At 43.5% G+C, this 20,219-nt stretch overlaps 2 protein-coding genes across 2 annotated transcripts in view; one reads left to right on the top strand and one right to left on the bottom strand.

Moving 5' to 3' along the window:
- Positions 1 to 3,673, bottom strand: part of noc2l (NOC2-like nucleolar associated transcriptional repressor) — a 29,260-nt gene extending 25,587 nt beyond the window's left edge. The window contains exons 1-7 of the mRNA XM_080853983.1: positions 3,617 to 3,673; positions 2,845 to 2,970; positions 2,520 to 2,706; positions 2,284 to 2,391; positions 1,842 to 1,956; positions 360 to 456; positions 135 to 213 (exon numbers count right to left, since the gene is read on the bottom strand). Of these exons, the coding sequence (XP_080710109.1) occupies positions 135 to 213; positions 360 to 456; positions 1,842 to 1,956; positions 2,284 to 2,391; positions 2,520 to 2,706; positions 2,845 to 2,970; positions 3,617 to 3,636 (732 nt within the window). The 5' untranslated portion in view covers positions 3,637 to 3,673. The remainder of the gene's footprint in view (positions 1 to 134; positions 214 to 359; positions 457 to 1,841; positions 1,957 to 2,283; positions 2,392 to 2,519; positions 2,707 to 2,844; positions 2,971 to 3,616) is intronic.
- A 3,713-nt stretch (positions 3,674 to 7,386) lies between these two features.
- Positions 7,387 to 20,219, top strand: part of klhl17 (kelch-like family member 17) — a gene marked incomplete at its 3' end in the record, with an annotated part of 18,809 nt that continues 5,976 nt past the window's right edge. Inside the window, exons 1-4 of the mRNA XM_080854540.1 lie at positions 7,387 to 7,496; positions 11,579 to 11,840; positions 13,857 to 13,978; positions 15,921 to 16,142. Of these exons, the coding sequence (XP_080710666.1) occupies positions 11,627 to 11,840; positions 13,857 to 13,978; positions 15,921 to 16,142 (558 nt within the window). The 5' untranslated portion in view covers positions 7,387 to 7,496; positions 11,579 to 11,626. The remainder of the gene's footprint in view (positions 7,497 to 11,578; positions 11,841 to 13,856; positions 13,979 to 15,920; positions 16,143 to 20,219) is intronic.

Raw genomic sequence — 20,219 nt, 5'->3', positions numbered from 1 at the left:
ATAATTTGCTATATGGACAGGAAACACACCCTCAAACGAGTAAACCTTGACGTATGGCCATGCGAATCATATGGCTAGGTGTTTAGTGCGTTAAAAATAAAATGAATTATTATTATTACTATACTTTTCCATACCTGAATGAGACCACTAAGGTACATTCTGATGTCAAGCATGTTCTTCTGCCACCTTTTACTGGAGGATGGTAATATCAGCCTGCAAATAAGAAAAGAAACAAAACAATGGTGACTTAAATTGACAGGTAGATCTCCTTGTCAGCATAAACCACACAGCTGGCTTATATGCAAAGTTAGGGTAGCGCCATCTTTTGACGAGTAAGCAAATAAGCAAGACGTTCTTACTTCTTTTGGTCCTCTTTCTCAAATGACTTGAGGTCAAGCATCCTCTGCAGAGCAACTGGGATATCTCTTATGCAGAACACCACCAGTGCATTGAACACTACATGCAGACAGAGGGAAAGACCAGGGAGATTACACACTGAACACTGAAGCCTTTTTTTTATAATTATTAGGGGTGTAAAAAATAACCGATACGCTTCGATATCCGTTTTTAGCGTGGTAAGATACGACTACATCGATGAGTGAAGTCCCGTATCGGTTTTAAAATGTCATCAACCGGTCTTTGCCCGATTTAAAAGTTATGAATCGGTTCACAAGAGTTTGTCCCTCCGTTTTTTTTAAAAACACAAAACACTCTCTGGCCTGTTGCATTTTTATCTCAGTCAGAACAATGACAACTTGTCATTGGCCAAAGCCCGCATAGCATAAACCAATCAGGCTGTTTTCTCACTATTAACGCCTGAGAGAACCTGGAGAGAATGACAGATTACAACTCTCAACAATGCTATGCTAGCTACACTATTCATTTTCAATGGCCGATGCTATGCTAGCTACTTCAGCCAAGGAAGGAACATCGTTGTTGATTGCGTGTTTCTACAGACATCCTCGGATTTAAATAATTATAAAATAATAAATAGAGGAATATTTGTATCATTAACAATTATGTTTAACATTTATAGTCATGATTCCGAGACCGAGCCATCATGATGTCCTAACTTTTAATATAAGCACTGTATGAGGGAGAAAGCCCCCTAAAAAGAAAATATCAGACAATTTACAACAGACTATTCAAAGGTGTACCCCTGTCTTATAAAAGTAAATCACAATGACCGTCTTGCACGCTGAACTATCTGGGATTTCAGCATTGCCCATGGTGGGTTAAATTACTGTAATAGACATGTTGAAGTTTCATTTCATGTGCATATTATTCATGCCAGCTAGTTGCCATGGCTACATGAAAACAACAAGCTCCTTAGACTTGTTTAAAGTTGCAATGGAATACAAATAAAAGCAATTTACATAAATAGGAAAGTATTAGCAGCATATAATAAATAGTAAAAGTAATCTACATATTTAAACATAATTAACAAAGAATTTCATAGGACTATAGCCTATAAAATGATATTATGCTTTTAGGGACCACAACAGAAATATGTAGGCCTAGGGGGGCAATACCTCCCTGAAATTATTTTTTTGCAGGTTGGGATGTCCGACTTAATGTTTTCAATAATTGAACGGCATCGAATCGCATTGCATCGAATCGTATTGTATCGTACTGAATTGTTTTTTATCAACATGCATCTTTTCTTGTATCATATCGTGCCAATGTATCGAGATACGAATCGAATCGTTTTTGTCATGAGAGATTAACACCCCTAATAATTATGGAATAAAAATGTATTTTACCATCCATTACTTTTTCCTGCACATTTATTATGCATCAGATAGCCCATCAGGGCTTATTAATAGATATTGCAACATTACCTGCACTATCAGAGACTACATATCTGCACTGGTCAACACTGTCGCCTTTGGTTGTAGCCACGGCGCCTTTGAAAGCCTGAGTGACTTCTCTGAAGAGGCGTTGAGAAGGCTCAGCCTGGAAACAAACACAAAGGCATGATGGGTGTAAAAGGCATACCACCATATTGTTTTGCAACTGACCCATTTAATAAGCCAAAGCACACAAGTTACATACATTTAAAAATTATGAATTTAATGAAAAAAAGCAATTCAATATTAACACGTATATTCTTAGAGTAATTGAAAATGTGTTATAAAAGCAGCAATGATTTTCCACAATGCATCCCAATTTCAATGCTGTAAGAAATTCATGCATCCTGCTTTGCACAATGCCCCTGGTGACAGGATGTTCGCACCACACCACAACTAGTTGTTTTTAATAGTTCTTGAGCAATACACTCACCCTCAGAGCTGCTTTCCACTCAGCGATCATCTTCTCTGTGACTGGAATGGATTCAGACTTCTTTGACTTGATGGCCGATTCCTGTTCTTCCTCATCAGAATTGGCCTCCTAAGGGTTATACATTTAATCATGTCAAAACATCAAAGCGTTGTTCTTACTTCAATGTTCACTTACAGCAAATAATGACGAGCAAAAACAATGATTCTTCCTCATCATCAGAGGAATAACTATCGTACCTCCAGTTCAGAGGGTAGTGTGTGATACTTGTCCTCCTCCTCATCCTCCTCGGAGCTGTCTGTGTCATCGAAGTTCAGCAGCTTCTTGTCATTAGCCTTCAAGAACTTGTAGAATTCGGGATCTTTTGCCTGAAGCCGAGACAGCTGGTCCTTGTGCTCAGACGCCTTCCCCTTCTTCTTGGGAATCCTTCAATACACCTCAGCAAAGTTAGAACAGGCAATAACAGACCAATGAGACAATCGTGGAGAGTGGATGAAACACAACTGAAAGCTTGTAAAGCCACATCGTAAAACACTGGCAAGTGTGAGGATGCTGTGCACTCACGTCTCAGAAGGGACTGTTTTCTCTTCCTTGCCATTCTCTTCCCCTTCTGAGTCAGAGTCGTCCCCGTCCCCGTCCGACTCAAAGCCAGACACCAGGAACTCATCCACGGACAAGTCTTCCAACTTCCTAAAATATGTCAACAAATTGGAAAATAAATCAGTGTGTCGTTTTTAATCCAATGACCACCACACATCTGCTGATGTCTCTTCTGGATAGCTAACTAGCTACCTACTTATCCAGCTGAAACATTATCACCGTACATAATATCTAGCTAACATATTTAGAAGACCAACAAACATCAAGGGTCTGATGATACAGTCGTGGTGTTTTCGGTATGGCCGAATAAGAAAATCAGCTATCATTCTAAGCTCTTTAAAACAGTCTGATACAGCACAGGCAGCTAGCTAGCTTGCTCTAACAAACACTCACTCCAAGAACTACATTATTGTTTAGGAATGGAAATGATTTATGATCTAAAAATATTAAATGCGGCGCTAATACTGAAAAGCTGTCATATTTTAACGGTCTCATAATTAAGCTTGTCATAACAACTTTCAAATAGGTAAAGTAAGCGCAAGTTAGCATGCTAGCTAACTAGAAGGACAACTTAACGTTAGCTCACAAGAGAGTAAGGAACCACAATTCTTGTTTTAGCTGTACGTATGATACATTTCCAAGAACTAGCGCAAAATGATCGACACATTCATACAGGGTACATTTCTTAAATCCACGTGGTTTAATATAAATTGTCACGTTTTTCCTAATGCATTACCTCTTCTGCTTGCTTGCCATGCTGGACAGAAAACGTGTCTACAAAACTAACGCCCACAATGCACCGCGGTATGTGACGCGCTCAACGATCAGTTTTATGTTTATGGGTCGAAACGAATGAATACATGAGAAACTTATTCAGGAGGCTATGTTTTCATCATGTATAGGAGTGGGATTTACTGCCAAATAGACTTTGGATTAGTTAAGTAGCTAGAAAACTAACCAGAGGCGCAAAAAGGGATTTGCAATGTATGCAGCGCATAGAGGCACCACACATGGGGCGCTACCAAAACAAGGGTAGGTTCAAAAATATGAGTTACATAATAAAGGGAAATCTGTTCACACAAAAAGAAACGTTGAAATGTCCAATTTTCTGTTTCTCTTTTGCTTTTCCTCGTTATAAAATGTATTCTGCTAATGAGTTTCCCTCAACCAGAATGTCTGTTTCTCTGCCTATTCTGCCTTGGCATGTTAGAACGCTTGTCTGAAACTTTTATGAATCAGAAACGCAGTAGTGGGCAGTGAAATACAGTTATAAAAGTGATTAAGTGGAATCGGTTTACTACAGGTCGCTTCTTTTAGCAAGCAAAGGCGGAGATGCGCATCCATAAGGTCACTGGCTAGTAGCTCGGTGGGTGCTGTCATTTCTCTGTAAAGTTGTTAATAAATGGTTGGCTAGTAAATTCAGTCGGTGCTGGAAAGAATAGACCAGAAGAAAATAATAGAAAGTGATGGCGGGATAGGTTTATTTTTTTTTTACAGAGAAGAACCGAGATAAATATTTGAACAAATGTAGCTCATAGCCTACTTACAAATTATTATGCATTAGACCAGGGGTCTTCAACGTTTTTCAGGCCAGGGACCCCCAACCTGATTGCGAGATGAGCAGGGACCCCCATAAATTGCATAACATTTTGTTTATAATATACTGGGCCTAGTGCCAAATAAACATAGCTACCCTGTTATTGTGTATGATTAGACAGTAAGAAGAGCTTACTAAAATAGGGCCGGGTACAAGTGCAGGATGTACCTCTTGCTGCCCAGTAGGCCTTTGTTGCAGTCTGCAACTGAGAGTGAGTGAAACGAAATCTCCCATTTGTGTGTATTTTTTCCACATTACTTAACCGTTTCCTTTTGTCTCTATACTGCTACAGTTGAGTTGTCATGTGTTAATCTTCATTAGTTTGCGGGTATAGTTGCTATAAATGATAATTTTACTGTTTGGCCATTGTGTGTAAAGCAACCTGAATTTGAACTTCATAGACTTGTAAATAACCTTTCAACAAGGGGGGTGGGGATTAATGGTGCATACCCCTCAATAACTGTGTAGTTGCACATCTGTAAAAAAAAAAAAACTAAATAAAAAAAAAACACCTTTCCGTGTCAGTCCTCAGGTGCCCTTTCCTGTTAATGGAGAGCTAAGCTATTTCTTGAACATCATGTGAAAGCATTAGTGTTGGGGACAACTGTAGCAGAACTTTGTACTACAAACATTAACAATGTTATTAAAATAGAATGAATTGTTGTTGTTATTGCGAAGTATGTGAGTTAGGCTAAAAAACAGGCCTAAAACTTAAACTTGATTTCATCTCATGTTTGGCTACAATAAATGAAAACTAGGTGGATCAGCTTTTCTTTATGCTGGTCATGCACTGTGTGATATTGCACGCCAACTCAGCCCGCTCACTGTGCCCGCCTCCACCTGTCAGTGGATCACAAACTTCCTGATAGACAGGAAGCAGCAAGTGAAGCTGGGTGAAACAACATCCAGCACCCGGTCAGTCAGCACTGGTGCACCTCAGGGATGCGTGCTCTCCCCACTGCTCTTCTCCCTCTACACCAACGACTGCACCTCAGGGAAACCGTCTGTTAAACTCCTTAAATTTGCAGACGACACATCAGTCATCGGCCTCATCCGTGATGATGATGAGTCTGCATATAGACAGGAGGTTGAACAGCTGGCCCTGTGGTGCGGTCGCAACAATCTGGAGCTTAACACGCTCAAAATTGTAGAGATGACAGTGGACTTCAGGAGGAGCCCCCCAGCACTTCCCCCCCTCACCATACTCAACAGTACTGTGTTGGCTGTTGAATCCTTCAAGTTCCTGGGATCCACAATCTCCCGAGACCTGGAGCGGGAAATCAACATCAACACCATCATCAAGAAGGCCCAGCAGAGGATGTACTTCCTGCGCCAGCTTATTTCACCCTTCCTGTATAACCCAATACCATATAGTATTTATTTATGCCTGCTCTTCCTGGACTCTCCACTTTGCACTATTGTTTATATACTCCTTGGATATTTTTTTTAAGACATATTGGATTGTTGACCATTGCACTGTTGTATTGTATTGTTTTGCACTGTTGTATTGTATTGTTTTGCACTGTTGTATTGTATTGTTTTGCACTGTTGTACTTATTTGCACTGTTGTATTGTTTTGTGTTGTGATGTATATATGTGTAATATGTGTAAGCACAGTGAGAGCCACTGCACCAAGACAAATTCCTTGTTTGTGCAAACTAACTTGGCCAATAAAAGCTGATTCTGATTCTGATTCTGATTCTGATTCTGTTGAGGATGGCAGAAAAGAAACAGCATTTCAATCAATTTTATTTGAGGTAATGAGAGTGCCATCATGAAAGCACAGATCTATACAGACATAAAGCTGCTTGCTACTGGCCTTAGTTTCTATAATTTACTGGACTATCTTTCTCTAGCCTTGTGCCACTGTGAGTTGTCCATGTCATTAGTTATGCTAATCAGATATTGTCAATTAGATTGACACTTATTACCACAACTCCAACATGAATGGCTCTCGACCAATAAATGCAAATAGGTTTAGCTGGTAGGCTGTGAGTGCTGAGTGGATTACTTATACTACAAAAAGAAACAATCTGAGGAGATTCAAAGTGAACTGAAGGCAAATAATGCAATACAACAATATGTATTATTCTGTGTGAAATTATTGTGTAAAAAAAGCCTAATACCAGCATGATATAGTCTAGTTTAATTTCCTGTTCTGTTTCTGTGCTCCTCATGTTCTTCATTTCAACAGGTGTGATTTTTTTCACCAATGGGAAGGACTTTGTTCATAAATCTCTCCTTAACACCGTTAGGTTAAATTCAATTTAGATTGTTCTCTACAAACGGGAAGCCTGGGCTCTGCATAATAATACAGCTAACTCACTGTGGCACTGTGCAATCACCAAATCAACCACTGTACATTTACACCCACGAATCATATTCATCTATTTTTTTTGCCTCAAATACAAATAAGCAATACATTCCACCACTTACTGTATAACTATACAGGCTGTATATACTGTACTTCTTACGTCATTCCCTTACCATTTAATATTTATCTCTGCACTTCTTGCACTCTCCACACTTTGCACTACTTGTTGTGTTTACAGTTCACAGCTCCTGTATTTAGCCATTCCTCCCTGTATATATCTATTGGATTTCTTAGACCATTGTGCTGTTGTGTTGTGTTGTATAGTTTGTGTAAGTTCAATGAAAGCCACTTAAACCGGAGTGAAATTCCTTGTTTCTGCAAACTTACTTGGCCAATAAACGTGATTCTGATTCTGATAATGTGGGGTCTGCTCCACGCCTCCTTATGACGCATGCTGCGAGAAGGAAAAAACACACGAACGTAGATTTGAAACGAAGTATTACTTCAGATTCTCTTGCAGTCAAGTGAGGCTGAGAAGACAGTATAGTGTTTTGGTGTGACATGTGATGTCTGTTAATGAATAATCACTGTAACATAATTGCTAAAGAGTTCATTTTCTCTTGAAATTACTGACTACTTTTTAAACTGGAAAGAATCATTGCTAGGAAACGACAAGCGCTGCCCCTGCGATACAAACGACGGCGGGTGAGTCTGATTTTCTTCTCAGGGAAAAGCTACCTCTGTCATGCCAGACACCTCTGCTTGTTTAAGGCGCGTAGATCTAAATTTTTGCTAAGCTTTGTCTGAACACAAGGAAACGCCTTTTTTGCCCTGCCGTGGTCAACATACCACTTCTTTTGATTATGAGAAAGAATCTAATCAGGTTGACAGTGACATTTTCTTCAACTCGCCTTGCTATCTAACGTTAGCTACTCACTCTTGACAAAAGAGCCCGGTCTGACTTGCGTTTTATGTCAGTTTATTGAATGCACTGGAAATACAAATATGAAACGAATACTCACTTGTAGATTCATTAGCGTTAAGTTACGTATCGCAAGGTAAGCTCTTGTTGTATTTGTGGGAAATGTCGACTTATTCGTCGACTGTCATTGTATTTGTGTGCAAAGATTTCTGTGCCACACACACATAGCCTATGAGCCTTCAAAATTAGCCAGCCTGTCCCCTCCTTATGGTATTACTTGTGCGTTTGAAACCAGAGCAGTCAATAACGTTGGTTGTTCAAACAGTTTCCCACCATTTACAGAGGCTGTGATAAACAACTTGATATGTTGACAAACTATAAGTTAATTCATTTTTTTATGGTTGTGCCGTGAGGGAGATGCTTACGAATTTCCTTGACTGTACAATGAAGCGTCTCCGTCTGTTAAGGTGGTTTAAGAAATACAACATATTAACTACGGGAATCGTTGCCAGTCGATAGAATCGCTATCAAAATAATAGAATATTGTTGTTTTTTAATACAGGGTGGATCATAAAGTCAGTAAACGCAATGCTATGTGAGGTTTGCAGCCACACTCTGCGTGCTAACCTCTGCAGCAGCTGTCCCACCTTAAAAATTGATGTCAGCGCTCATGCGGTTTGCATTTACGTCAACAACATACAAAAGCTCAAACTGAAGGTATATTCATTTTTCATATGCCCCGCACGATTTTGTTGCTGGATAGCCAGCGTAGAGATCAGCCAAGAACGGCCAGGACCAGTTTTTCTCTGGGAGCCAAACAAAGAGAAGACGTTGGACTCACAAAGAACATCTGTGCCCATCCGGTAATTGTGTTTTCAGAGAGCCCGTTGTATTTTTATTGCTCATTACTGGGATGCTGAACAAGGGATGGGTTGGGCTACAAAGCTTAACGCCGTCCTGTATCTTATCATCATCTTAATATTTTCGGTGTATGAAATATACGTTGGCTAAGTGAATGCTTGTAATGTGTTGACATATTATGTTTCTTAAAAACAGCCTTAATTTCAAAGCAGTGACGAGAGACCCCATATGGTATGCGCTCATTTGTGGTGCCGCTGCCTTCCACCTGCATAGTCTGCTGAGTCAAAGAAACCGGCTGTTGGCTTTGGGATGTGGGCATTGACATGGTAACGCTGTGTTTACCTAAGTCCCTGCAGAGGAGATGTAATGAGAGTAATACAGTCGTTGTCTATTGTCATGACTCCCTCTAGCTCCGTTAGGCTGCCACTTTTCTGGTGGAACAGGTCTGAAAGAGGCAAATGCTTGACATCTAACCCTCTTCATTTATTAGAGCTAAATGTGGATGATGCAGCAAGCCAGATATGTTAAACAGGGACTCAGTGTGAGTTATGTGCTACCTGGGACGGTTGCTACGCAGCATAAGTAGAAGTTGCACAGGGAGTCTGATATCATATTTATAATGCCAAATAAACGTCCCCTGAAATGCACTCCTGAAAGAGCTGTTTACCATGGATGATAAGATGTGATATGGACAACTGTCTAACTAGCTTGTTGGGCTGACTATTGCAGCTGAACACTCAGCAATACTCAGGTAAAGCTTTTGTTATGGCTCTACAGACCCTCTTTCATGTGTGCAGAACACATGATGCATTATTCACTGGCCATACTAGGGTTGCACATTGAGGGGGTATTTTGTGACAATATCGTTTATTTTGAACACCTGAGACCCACCAGCCATTTCGTAAGAGACACCAGATGGCCTGTTTTCACCCTGAGTGGTATGGCTCAGAAAATGTATTTCTGTGTAAAGGTAGTTTTGCCCTGTTGGTTTGCTTAATTAGGGCTTGCAGATCAAACCAAACTCAAAGTGGAGTATTGACTTTATTCGAGAGGTTACAATGATGGTTCTCTATGCCTTAGGAAACACACACCTCCAAAATCATGCTCTTTGTGGCCAACCCAATTTAGCTTGTTCTCAGTTGTTATAGAATTCTGTAATGACAGTATATGGCCAGTGGACCAAAGCAAATTTCAAATAAGCACTTTCATCATTGACCTAATGCACCGCTTTGCACTTAACGCCAGTTTAGCTCTTGTTTTGTTCTAAGCAATCCAGCTGTGGATAGTGGAAGATAGTGGAAGATTTAACAACCATCGGAATATTTTTCCTCCATTACCATCTTCTGATGTTAGTTAGAACACTTTCAAAGGTTAATAATCCATTGTGCTCCTGTTCAATGAAAGTCTTCCATTGCTCTGACTGAATTTGCAAATTAGCTGTACATCATGGTCTCACACCACACTGTACAGTAGTCTCCATAGCGATGCCGTTGATAGAGCTGTGCTTGCATGTGACTCGTGGGAAGATGCCGCACAGCAGGGACTCCACGGCTCAGAGTGTCACAGCACTGCCTTCATCCATGATTCACAGAGAAGCTTCTCAAATACTGTTTTTCTTCCACGCCAGTTAATATTAAGTTGTGTCAATGTCACAGACACTCAGTGAAACATTTATTCTGTGGGAAAAAAAACAAGAAGTGTTTAGGTTGTGTCAATGTCACCGGCACTGAGTGAAACATTTCTTTTGAGGAAAAAAAACCCAAGGAGTGTTTACAAATACCCAAAATGGCCTAATGCCCCAAGCAGCTCCTAAAAAAAATGTGAGCTTTATTAATTCTGTTTAAATTCCATTGTTTTTGAGGTAAAAAAAACAGGGGGTCTCAGAAGGATAACAAGCAGTTGGCTGATGGATGATGCTATAAAGTTTTAATCACGGCAAAACAACGAGGAGCAGGCTCTGCCAGACTTTGGCTATAAAAGCACTGATGTTTCTTGCATGCACACAAGCGCTCTCATCTAGCCAGTGACGAGCATAGCCATGCTCACTGCTTTGTCTGGTCCTTCTCTTTACGGGATTCTTTTAAAGAGCCCCGTAGCCTTGGGCAACCTTTTGGCTTTCTTTGTGGTGAATTTGCTCCTGACAAGGGAAAGATGTTGGTCTAAAAAAAAGGGACAGAGATCTAGCCAGCTAGTGCTAGAGTGACCCTGTTGCCATGGATGTGTGGAGTTGGCCATTAAAAAGCAAGTTTGGGTTTGAGGCCGGAGCGATTCTCTGGAGCCTGCCTGAGGTGGCTTACTCAGCTGAGCGTCCCAGCTGGCGGCTCTATGTGAGGCGAGTGCTGCAACTGAGCCCCCTCTCCATGTCACAGCAACCCCGCCCTCACTGAATCAGCACTTAATCTGTCCTAATCCCCCCCCCTCTATCACTTATTTGCATGGTCATACATAATGCGTTGCTTCTGGAATCAAAGAGCAGGACCGTTATCAGATGAGGCCAGTGCCTTTGAAGTGGGGAGATCAAGGGGGCTGCTGCCGTCAGGCTTCCCTCTATCTACTCCTCCGCCATGATGATGGCGTCGCACACATTGGATTAGCACTCGTTCGTTTAGCTGGGACTTTTATCCTTGTCCAGAGACTGTACAGTGAAAGAGGGTGTCTGTTTCTCAGGCTCATGTCTACACGGATTGCCTGAATCCTGATTTATTTTTTTTTGGATCGGGTACCTTTTTTCTATCGCCTTCCACACGGAGCCGTGTCAAGAAAAATCTGCGTCCACATGGAAACGCTGGAGCGGAGCAGAGTGGTTGAATCCGCTGTAAAGACCTGAATGGAGCATGCACATAAAGTGACAGAAGACAAGAGGTCGAGATCCAACTAGCAATCTTCCGATTTCTTTCTGTTTGCACTGCATCTTATTCCCACCAGTAGGTCGAGGGGTTGAATTGCTGTTGATCCGTTAGGAAAGTGCAGATTGTTGACCAGTCTTCCTCTCCCCGTCCCCCAGCTGCCGAGAGTGAGGCCAAGGCCCAGGCAGCCCACGGAGAGCAGCGCCATGATGGAGGGCGGCATGCAGCTGCTGAACCGCGATGGCCACAGCATCTCGCACAACTCCAAGCGGCACTACCACGACTCCTTCGTGTCAATGAACCGCATGCGGCAGCGTGGCCTGCTCTGCGACATCGTGCTGCACGTGGCCAGCAAGGAGATCAAGGCGCACAAGGTTGTGCTGGCCTCCTGCAGCCCCTACTTCCACGCCATGTTTACAAGTAAGTGTCTTAGACATTCCTTCTCTGTCTTTTTTGCTTGCTTGCTTTTTGTCTTTATTTTCTTTGTCTCGCCCTCCTTCGGCACCTGTCCTCCAGTGTTGTATTGGGTCTTCCCTCACACCTGAGCTTCGGTATGATTGGCATCTGCTTCAGGCTCCCCTCTGCCTCCAACAGCCCTAGCCCTGACCTCGTGTGATCCTCCTCTGCTCTTCCTATGTGTGGAGATCCTTCCTCAATCTCGCTCCCACTCTCTGTGTGTTTTCTCTCTCCTCTGTCTCTGTGGCTCAGCCAAGTGCCCAGCGTCAGATGAGCGAGCGACTCGCTGGCTTAGCATGAGTCATTCCAATCTATTTCAAGTCCAAATCGAATGTTTTTTTTTTTTTGTGGCCATTTTGTCTGGCCCTAGCCTTGGCCTGAATCCCATTTTAAATGGAGATCCTCCATTAAAAAATTCCACTAGGCTTTATTATACCCCCCTCCCACCAAAAATAAACCGATTTAGCCTCAAAAACATAAGAGATAACACTGCAGTCTCCCTTGTAATCATAGCCCTTTAAAATCTTGACATACAGATATCAATGTGAACATATTCTGCCTATCTGGCTGTATTCATTAGACAAATTAAAATCATTTGTTGGATTGACAATGCAGTCGCTTCTTGTAGACCTAATTCTAGCGGTGTAACAGCCAGCTATCTGTCCATCATTTTGTCAGTGGTGTTGTCTTCCTGTCTCACCTCATACCTAACCCCTTCATCAGCCATCACCTCTGCTCTATGTGCTACATTCTCTTTCCTGTCACGGTCCCAGGTCACCACCCGACGAGCCTCTCCCGCCTCCCCTCCTCTCCCCTACGCCTCCAGCTAGATGGTATGTCTATAGGAAGTGTCAACGTCAGGCTGCCATTTTGGCTTCTCTCCCAACTCTAGACTACATGCTTGATTTAGCCGAGAAGAAAATTACTTGTCTCTTGACAACATGACATGTTTTTTTCTCTCCCTTGGAGTGGTGGTTGGTTTGCCTGAACAGCCAGTTGCTTGTGAACGTGTTACTAAAAAGAGGCTGCTGTTTCCCCTTCAATTATTGTTTTCTCACTGGTACAGAACAGTGTGGTAAGTCCAGTTGTAAAATGGGACATGTGATGTTTAATGTATGATACATTTCAAATATAAAGCTTAATGTAAATAGGCAATGAAGAAATATTAGCCTACCGATAATGCCATGTAGAAGGACATTTTGCTGCAGTTACCAAATACCCCCCCCCCCCCCCCAAATAATCATGCACTTGTAGCGCAAACTGAATAACATGTTATAGCTTGTGTTGCTTTTCAAATTTCACACGTTACAAAGATGGTCCGGTATTACTTTTCCCAGCCCTGTCATTTGTGAAAATATTGCAACACAAGATCAGTTCTTCTGTTTATTCTCTAAGATCCTGTTGGGTTACTCGGTTGGCAGCGAGCCCACCCTGTCTATTCAGTGATGGGGGAAACCAGAGAGCCTATTAACTGCTTGGGTTTGAAGCAATGGATGTGATCGTGCTGCCTAATGTTGATGGCTGTTTATGTTGACGATGGATGTTGAAATGTGTTCTGAAAAATGACATAAAAATATATTTGTGTTGTGAAGACGAATGCGACTGTGATATAAGAATGTATTCAACATACAGAGCCCCTTATCAGCTTTTTAAAAGTACTGACTTTTAGAAACCTATTTGTGGCAGCTCACTAGAGTCTAATTTACAGTGATAACACTTTGCATAATTACAATCTCCATTAAGTCTGTGGTAACTGAATTCGGCCTCCTGTCAGCTAGTCTAGGTCTCAAGTGTTTAAACCTGGGTTGCTGCTTGCTGCATTGTCTAACTTACAACCACAAGGGTCATCTGTATCTAGTGTCCTTGACTAAATGTGCTTTTTTGTTGCCTTTTCTGTGTGTGTGTGTGTGTGTGTGTGTGTGTGTTTGCGTGCGCACATGTGTGTGTGTGTGTCTGTGTGTGATGAATGTGATCATGCAGATGAGATGTCGGAGAGTCGACAGACCCACGTCACCCTCCACGACATCGACTCACAGGCTCTGGAGCAGCTGGTGCAGTACGCCTACACGGCCGAGATCGTGGTGGGAGAGGGCAACGTGCAGGTGCGCTTTCTCTCTCAAGCCCCCGCACCCCCACCCCCACCCCCACCCCCACCCCCCTTTCCCCTGCCTAGACGAGGAACGTGTCACCTCCTTCTAAATGCGGAGCTCTCACGTTTCTCAAAGGAGCTTCACATAAGTCTGTAGCTGCGCTTGGTCAGCATGTGGCGACAGTTTCCCACAGGGCAGCCCGAAACTAAGCTTGGCTCTTGTGGTTCTCTTGAGGTCTCTGCTGTCAAATAATAATCTGTGGACAGGAAGTAGAAACACGACTGTGAAGTCAAATTTGTGTCTTGAAAGCCCTACATTTGCTGTCCAGCCAGCCAGGCATGGTAACTGAGAAACCGGGAAAATGTACTGATAGTCAAAAGTATTTTAAGTGAATGGATTGTTTACTTTTAACTACATTTTTAACATGAGGTTAATAAAGCATTAATAAAACGCAGGGGTTAATATGGATCATATCAAAACTGTCCCCAGTGAATAATGCATCATGTGGTTAGTGGTAGGCATGGCTTTATAACAGCCCTCAAGGGCTCAACCCCATTATGCCAGAATCCCTGACTAGCCTCCAAGTGCTAATGGATAGTGGTCACAGCCACTGTAAAAGACTGTCAAGAGCCTGTGAGCGGCCCGTCATCAGAAATATGAAGATTGAGATGGGCATGATGACTCGGCAGTCTGCATTTAGCGTTCGATGTCTTGGGGGGTTGTGCTTATAAAGGCTGATGTGGGCACACGCGTGTGTGCCAGACAGCTGGCATTCCTGGCCAGGGAGGGCATCACGGAGAGGGGAATTAAATGGCCCACTCAGTTGGAGAGTCCCAGCCAACAGCACAAAGGGTATCATGTGTAGAAGCCAGGATTTTGTGTATACACAGTTGTATGGGAGCAAACATTTACATTCCATTACATTCAGTCATTTAGCAGACACTTTTATCCAAACACTTGTTTTAAGGAGGACCAAACACTTGTTTTAAAGAGGACCTATTCTGTTTTTTCCCTGGTGTTAAACTGCTTTTTGTGCATGTTAACAGTAGTACATGCCAGAAGGAGTAACTGTATCCCACAGAAACCACCTTTCTCAGCTGCTTGAAGCGCCTTCTTGGAAATACAGCCCTTATCCTTTGTTACAGGATGACACAACCTTATAACACAATCTTTATCGCCTGCCCAGCTGGCCAATCAGAGCACACTGAGTTAATTGGGAGGGGGGGGGGGGGGGGGGGGCGTAAAGACACTGTTGCAGACAGGGTGAATAGAGTTGTACAGTATGAGACAAAAAATTGTCTCATACTGTGAAAAAAATTATTATGAACATTGAAGATGAACATAATAGGTCCTCTTAAATAAATGAAATATATCTTGCGGTGGTTCTAGCAGCAGGAAGTTCAGTTATTTTAACTGGATGACAGTTGCTCTCTTGATTAAGAGCAGCATACAGGACTGTACTTAAACCCCCTACAAATGATAACAAACCATCAGACATGGCTCCTAAATGATGAGATTTGCCTTTATCATCACATTAGGGGTAGTGGTAATTATGGGTAGTGCTAAAATAACCAGAATTTGTTGAGAAGTGGGTCATCTTTCGAGCCCCATACAGGAAGAGCTGGCCTAAATTGAACCAGTACAGGAAACTGAAGTGACCTGACTGCTACCACAGCAGCAGCTGCAGTGGCTTTCTTGTTGTTGTTGTTCCTCTTTCCCATCGTTTTCTTGCTTCTTCCTCATCTTCCTTATATTCATCGTTTCCGTATTTCGTTTTTGTTTGCTGATGTTATTGTCATTGGTGTTCTTGTTTTTTCTTCATCTTGTAGTTCTCCTTTCTCTTCTTCTTCTCCTTGTTTTTGTCCCTCCATTTCTTCTCCCCCTTCTTCTCCCTATCCTCCTGCTTCTCCTATTCTTCTTCCTCCTCCTCATCCTCCGTTGTGCCCCCCTGCAGACGCTGCTTCCCGCAGCCAGCCTCCTGCAGCTCAACGGGGTGAGGGACGCCTGCTGCAAGTTCCTCCTGAGCCAGCTGGACCCCTCCAACTGCCTGGGCATCCGCGGCTTCGCCGACACGCACTCCTGCAGCGACCTGCTCAAGTCCGCCCACAAGTACGTCCTGCAGCACTTCGTGGAGGTGTCCAAGACCGAGGAGTTCATGTTGCTGCCCCTCAAACAGGTAAGACTCACTCTGAGACGGCAGAGGCACTGTATGTGGGATGAGACAGTAGACATATGTGGGAGTTTGGAGCCGACAGACTCTATAGGCTTCATTAGAGGTTTTGCCAAGAAAAACCTCTTTTGGGTTCACAGGCTGTAGATAGATCGAAGTACAAAGGATGGGATGAATTTTTAAAAAGAGGCCTCTGGTCTGAGGGTGACTAACTACTGGGCTGTGACGGTGACATCAACGACTGTTTCCTGGATACGGCGCGTAGCCGTAGAAACTCAGCGGCCTCTGGATAATCACAAGGCAGATGTCTTGGTCGTGAGGGGTGTTAGGAGGCTGTCATTTCCACTTTCCCCTTCCAGCCTATATTTGCTAAGACCCAGAGGGAGAGAAGGAAGCCGCCATTTTAGATGCTGCTGACTGCAGCTCTGTTGCTGTTCCTGCTCCTGTTGCTGCTGCTGCTGTCGCACCATGCCATCTTGTTTTTCATCTCACACATGCAGCAAGCAAGCAGCACGTCAGAGGAGGAAGCGCAGCCATTAAGGGGAGAATTATAAGGCCACGCTGGATTAGTGCCAGCCTGCGCTGGCTTTTCGCATTAAAATAGCAGGCAGACTAAGAGGGAGAGAGAGCAAGATAGAGTCAGCTGCAGGCTGGAGTGGTTGCAACCACACCGATGAGCCTGTTTCCTGAGACAAGAAACACACTCTCACACACACACACACACACACAGTGTGTTTCTCTCTCTCTCTCTCTCTCTCTCTCTCTCTCTCACACTCTCTCCCTCTGTGTCTCACACACAGACACACAGCCTTACACAGCTGCCTGCAGTCTGACCTTCACTGGGTACCCCCGGAGTCTTCAAAGAGGATGCAGGCTTGCCCTTATCTTCTCTTCCGCTCTCTTTCCATTTCTGTCTCACGATCTCCTCTCCTCCTCCTAAATCCGTCTCTGCCTCTCCCTTTTAATCATCTTCCATATCTCTCTTCACCTCTATTTTTGTCTACCCCTTCACTGAATGGACGGTTCCGTTTGAACGTAGCCACCTCATGTGTCGAGGGCAGATGGGATAGCTGTCAGGGTGCGAAAGGACTATGTAAAAATGCAACTACCACATTGCCACATTGAGGGGTGGACTGATGGAGAGACTAGCCTGATTGCTAAAAGATTGAGTGGTTAAGGATTATAGATTAAAAAGGTATGATTGCATCAGGTCATCAGGTTATTCCTACCCAACCAAATAGTCTCACCCATGCTCTAGCTTTTGCCATAGAAGTGAGATAGCTAACCTTTCAACGTTGTACCATTAGCAAATATTCTCTCAAAAATGTTGAACATTGTAAATTTGCTCATCTAGAGACTCTGACTTATATGTTATTCAGCAGAATAGCCAGTTTGCATATCATGGTAGCTAACAGCTCCCTGTTGCTAACTCAAAATGGGAAACCCTGAATGACTGGGGTGGTGTGTGTTGTTGTTAGAGGAGAGAGGACCTAGTTCTTGCTCATGACGCAGAATAAGGAGGAGAGGACACAGTTCAGCATCTGCTGCCAAGTGTAAATGCAGCAAGGGAGCCGCACGAAATGACGAGCATGGGTAGAGTTTCCTCTGTGTCTCAATGCACCAGTCTCAGCACATCTCTGTTCATCCTTCACATAGTCATTCCTTTCTTTCCTTTCCTTTCTCTCTTTTTCTCGCTCAGTGGTATCGCTCAGTGGGTGTCCAGGTCTTCCGTCAGATGCTCGTTCACTCTCTCCTGCTCGTGTTTCAAACCTGCGTCAGCATCATGTCAGTCACTGTCACAGTCACTGTCACAGTCACAGTCTGTCAAATTGTCAGAAGTTACAGCCGTCTGTCAATCACCAGTCACGTTGCGGGTGTCGTAAAGTCATGATGACTCATGTCTCTCCTAAGTCAGGCTGGTGGTACATCGGTCACTGTCGTCCAGAGTCTCAGTGATCTGGCTTCGGTGTCCAGTCTCCAGCCGGTCCCCAGCAGCAGCAGGCAGTCGCAGGCCCCTGGCTGCTTTGCTGATGACTGCAGGGAAATGGCTGGGTGGTGCTGCTCAGGCTGTGGTTGGCTCTCTGAAATCCCATCTCTCTCTCTTTCTCTCCCTCTCTCTCTCCCCCTCTCTCTCTCTCTCTATCTCTCCCTCTCATAGGGATTGATTGGGAGTGCACCATTAGCGTCACAGTGCTGATGAAATGAGTTGCTTGGCACAGAGGGTTGAGGAGGGAGGCAGGGGCTGTTACATCTTCTCCTCTTCCATTCCCTTTCTCTCTCTTTCTCCTCTCTGTCTTTCTTTCTATCCCTCTTTCTTACAGTTTTCTTTTTTATCATCTCTTCGGTTTCCTAGATATTTCTCTTTTTGTCTCTGCCACTCTTTCTCCTTCTGTCCCACCTCCTCTCTCTCTCTGTTGTGGCAGGGTGAGATTTATCCCCATGCCAATGCAGAGGCTGGACTATGGCCCCTAAGCGTACAGGGCTGTGATGCCTGTTCCAGATTAAAGCCGTTAAATCCAGGGTCAAGCACGATTGTTTCTGTTTTACTGCCATCTCTGCCTCTCCCCTCCCAACCACTGCCAAACCACACGGCCCAGTCCCCTCCCTCTGTGGTGCTCTGTTTGTCTTTCTGTCTCCCCGACTCGCCGTCTGTCTTGCTTTCACTATGATCCTCTCCCTCTGTCCCATTCCTTCTCTATTCTGGTCTCTCTCTCTCTCTCTCTCTGTATATCTCTCTGTCTGTCTATCCATCTCTCATCACTCATCTCTCCTCCCTTTCTTTCGCCTGCAGAGCCATGTGATGGGGGGATCAGTGTGTATGTGCGTGGGTGGGTGTGAGGTTGTTTGCTGGCCCCGGATAGAGAGAGGGCAGCAGGATTAGTGGCTGTGCCTTCTCTGGTATTACCCAGCACTCAGCAGCTGTAAAGAGTGACCAGAGACACACACACATACGTGCGTCAGCAGTCAAGCGTCCTGCCCGGGGCATTGAGGGTCAATTTAGGCTTTTCCTTTTGCACTGATACCAGATCATTCACACCTCATCACAGTCTCTTGTGGGTCCCCTACACAGCACTCAGGTTCGATATTTACAGATCAGAAAGAACATGGAATGGCAAATCTCTCATTAACTACTCAATCTGATGTATGTAAAAGGAAGGTACTCCATATGTGTAAATGGAGCCTGTTTGCGGAGTTTGTTGAACTATATTGCTAGCTGACTGTTCTCAGAAGCATACATTTTTGCATGCATTTCACTGGAACCAAGACCAAAGTTACATTGGCTGGTGACATCATCCTTCCACAAGGAGACATTTTTCAAGGAGACAGTCTTTTCACAAGGAGACAGTCTTTCCTTATGAACCGCTGCCTGAGGCAAATGGCTATCGGTCATTAGCATTGACTTTAAAACTTTGGAATGACACCAATGCTATTGCTATTTGACAAGCAAACAACAAAAGAAGCCTATTTTTTTAATGGGGGCATTTTGGCACGTAAGCAGTGATATGTTAATATGCATTTCCATTTGGCAGATTTCCCAGTAACTCATTTGTTTTGATCCAGGGTGCTGGAAATCTATTTTTTGAATGTACAGGTCAGTTTCTCCCTTAGATTAGATTAGGTTAGTTAGAAATCGCCCTGTGAACTTTGAAACCGCAAGCATGCAATATATCTCCTGTGTGTTTGCACGAGAGTCGGGCTAAACGTAGCAACTCGGAGTAAACAGAGACTCAGGTGTGAGAGCTGGGCTTCATTATGGCTTTGTTTGCACGGTCAGTGTCTGAATTTCCAGCGTACTGAGTGGCCGTGTTTGTCCCTACATTTCCAGTAATGTGCTTGACTGAAGTGGTTGATCTGAACTTTGGCATTGGATGGGGTGAGAAAAAAAAACACCAGATCTTTTAAAATGCTAACAACAGACCACTTTGATGTACAAGAGTAACGCTGCTGTATATATAAACAAGTCTGTGTTGTAAACAGTTAAGGCTCTGACCTATATTTTCAAGTAGGCCCGAGGACTTTCCTTTGAATATGAATGACGTCTTTGTGCTGGTGCTTGAACTGGTGGAGAAACTGACCTGTACA

The sequence above is a fragment of the Sprattus sprattus genome (assembly GCF_963457725.1).
Source record: "Sprattus sprattus genome assembly, chromosome: 16".
Taxonomy (NCBI): domain Eukaryota; kingdom Metazoa; phylum Chordata; class Actinopteri; order Clupeiformes; family Clupeidae; genus Sprattus; species Sprattus sprattus.
The sequence above is the reverse complement of the archived record's forward strand: the minus strand, read 5'-3'. Positions and strand labels throughout refer to the sequence as shown.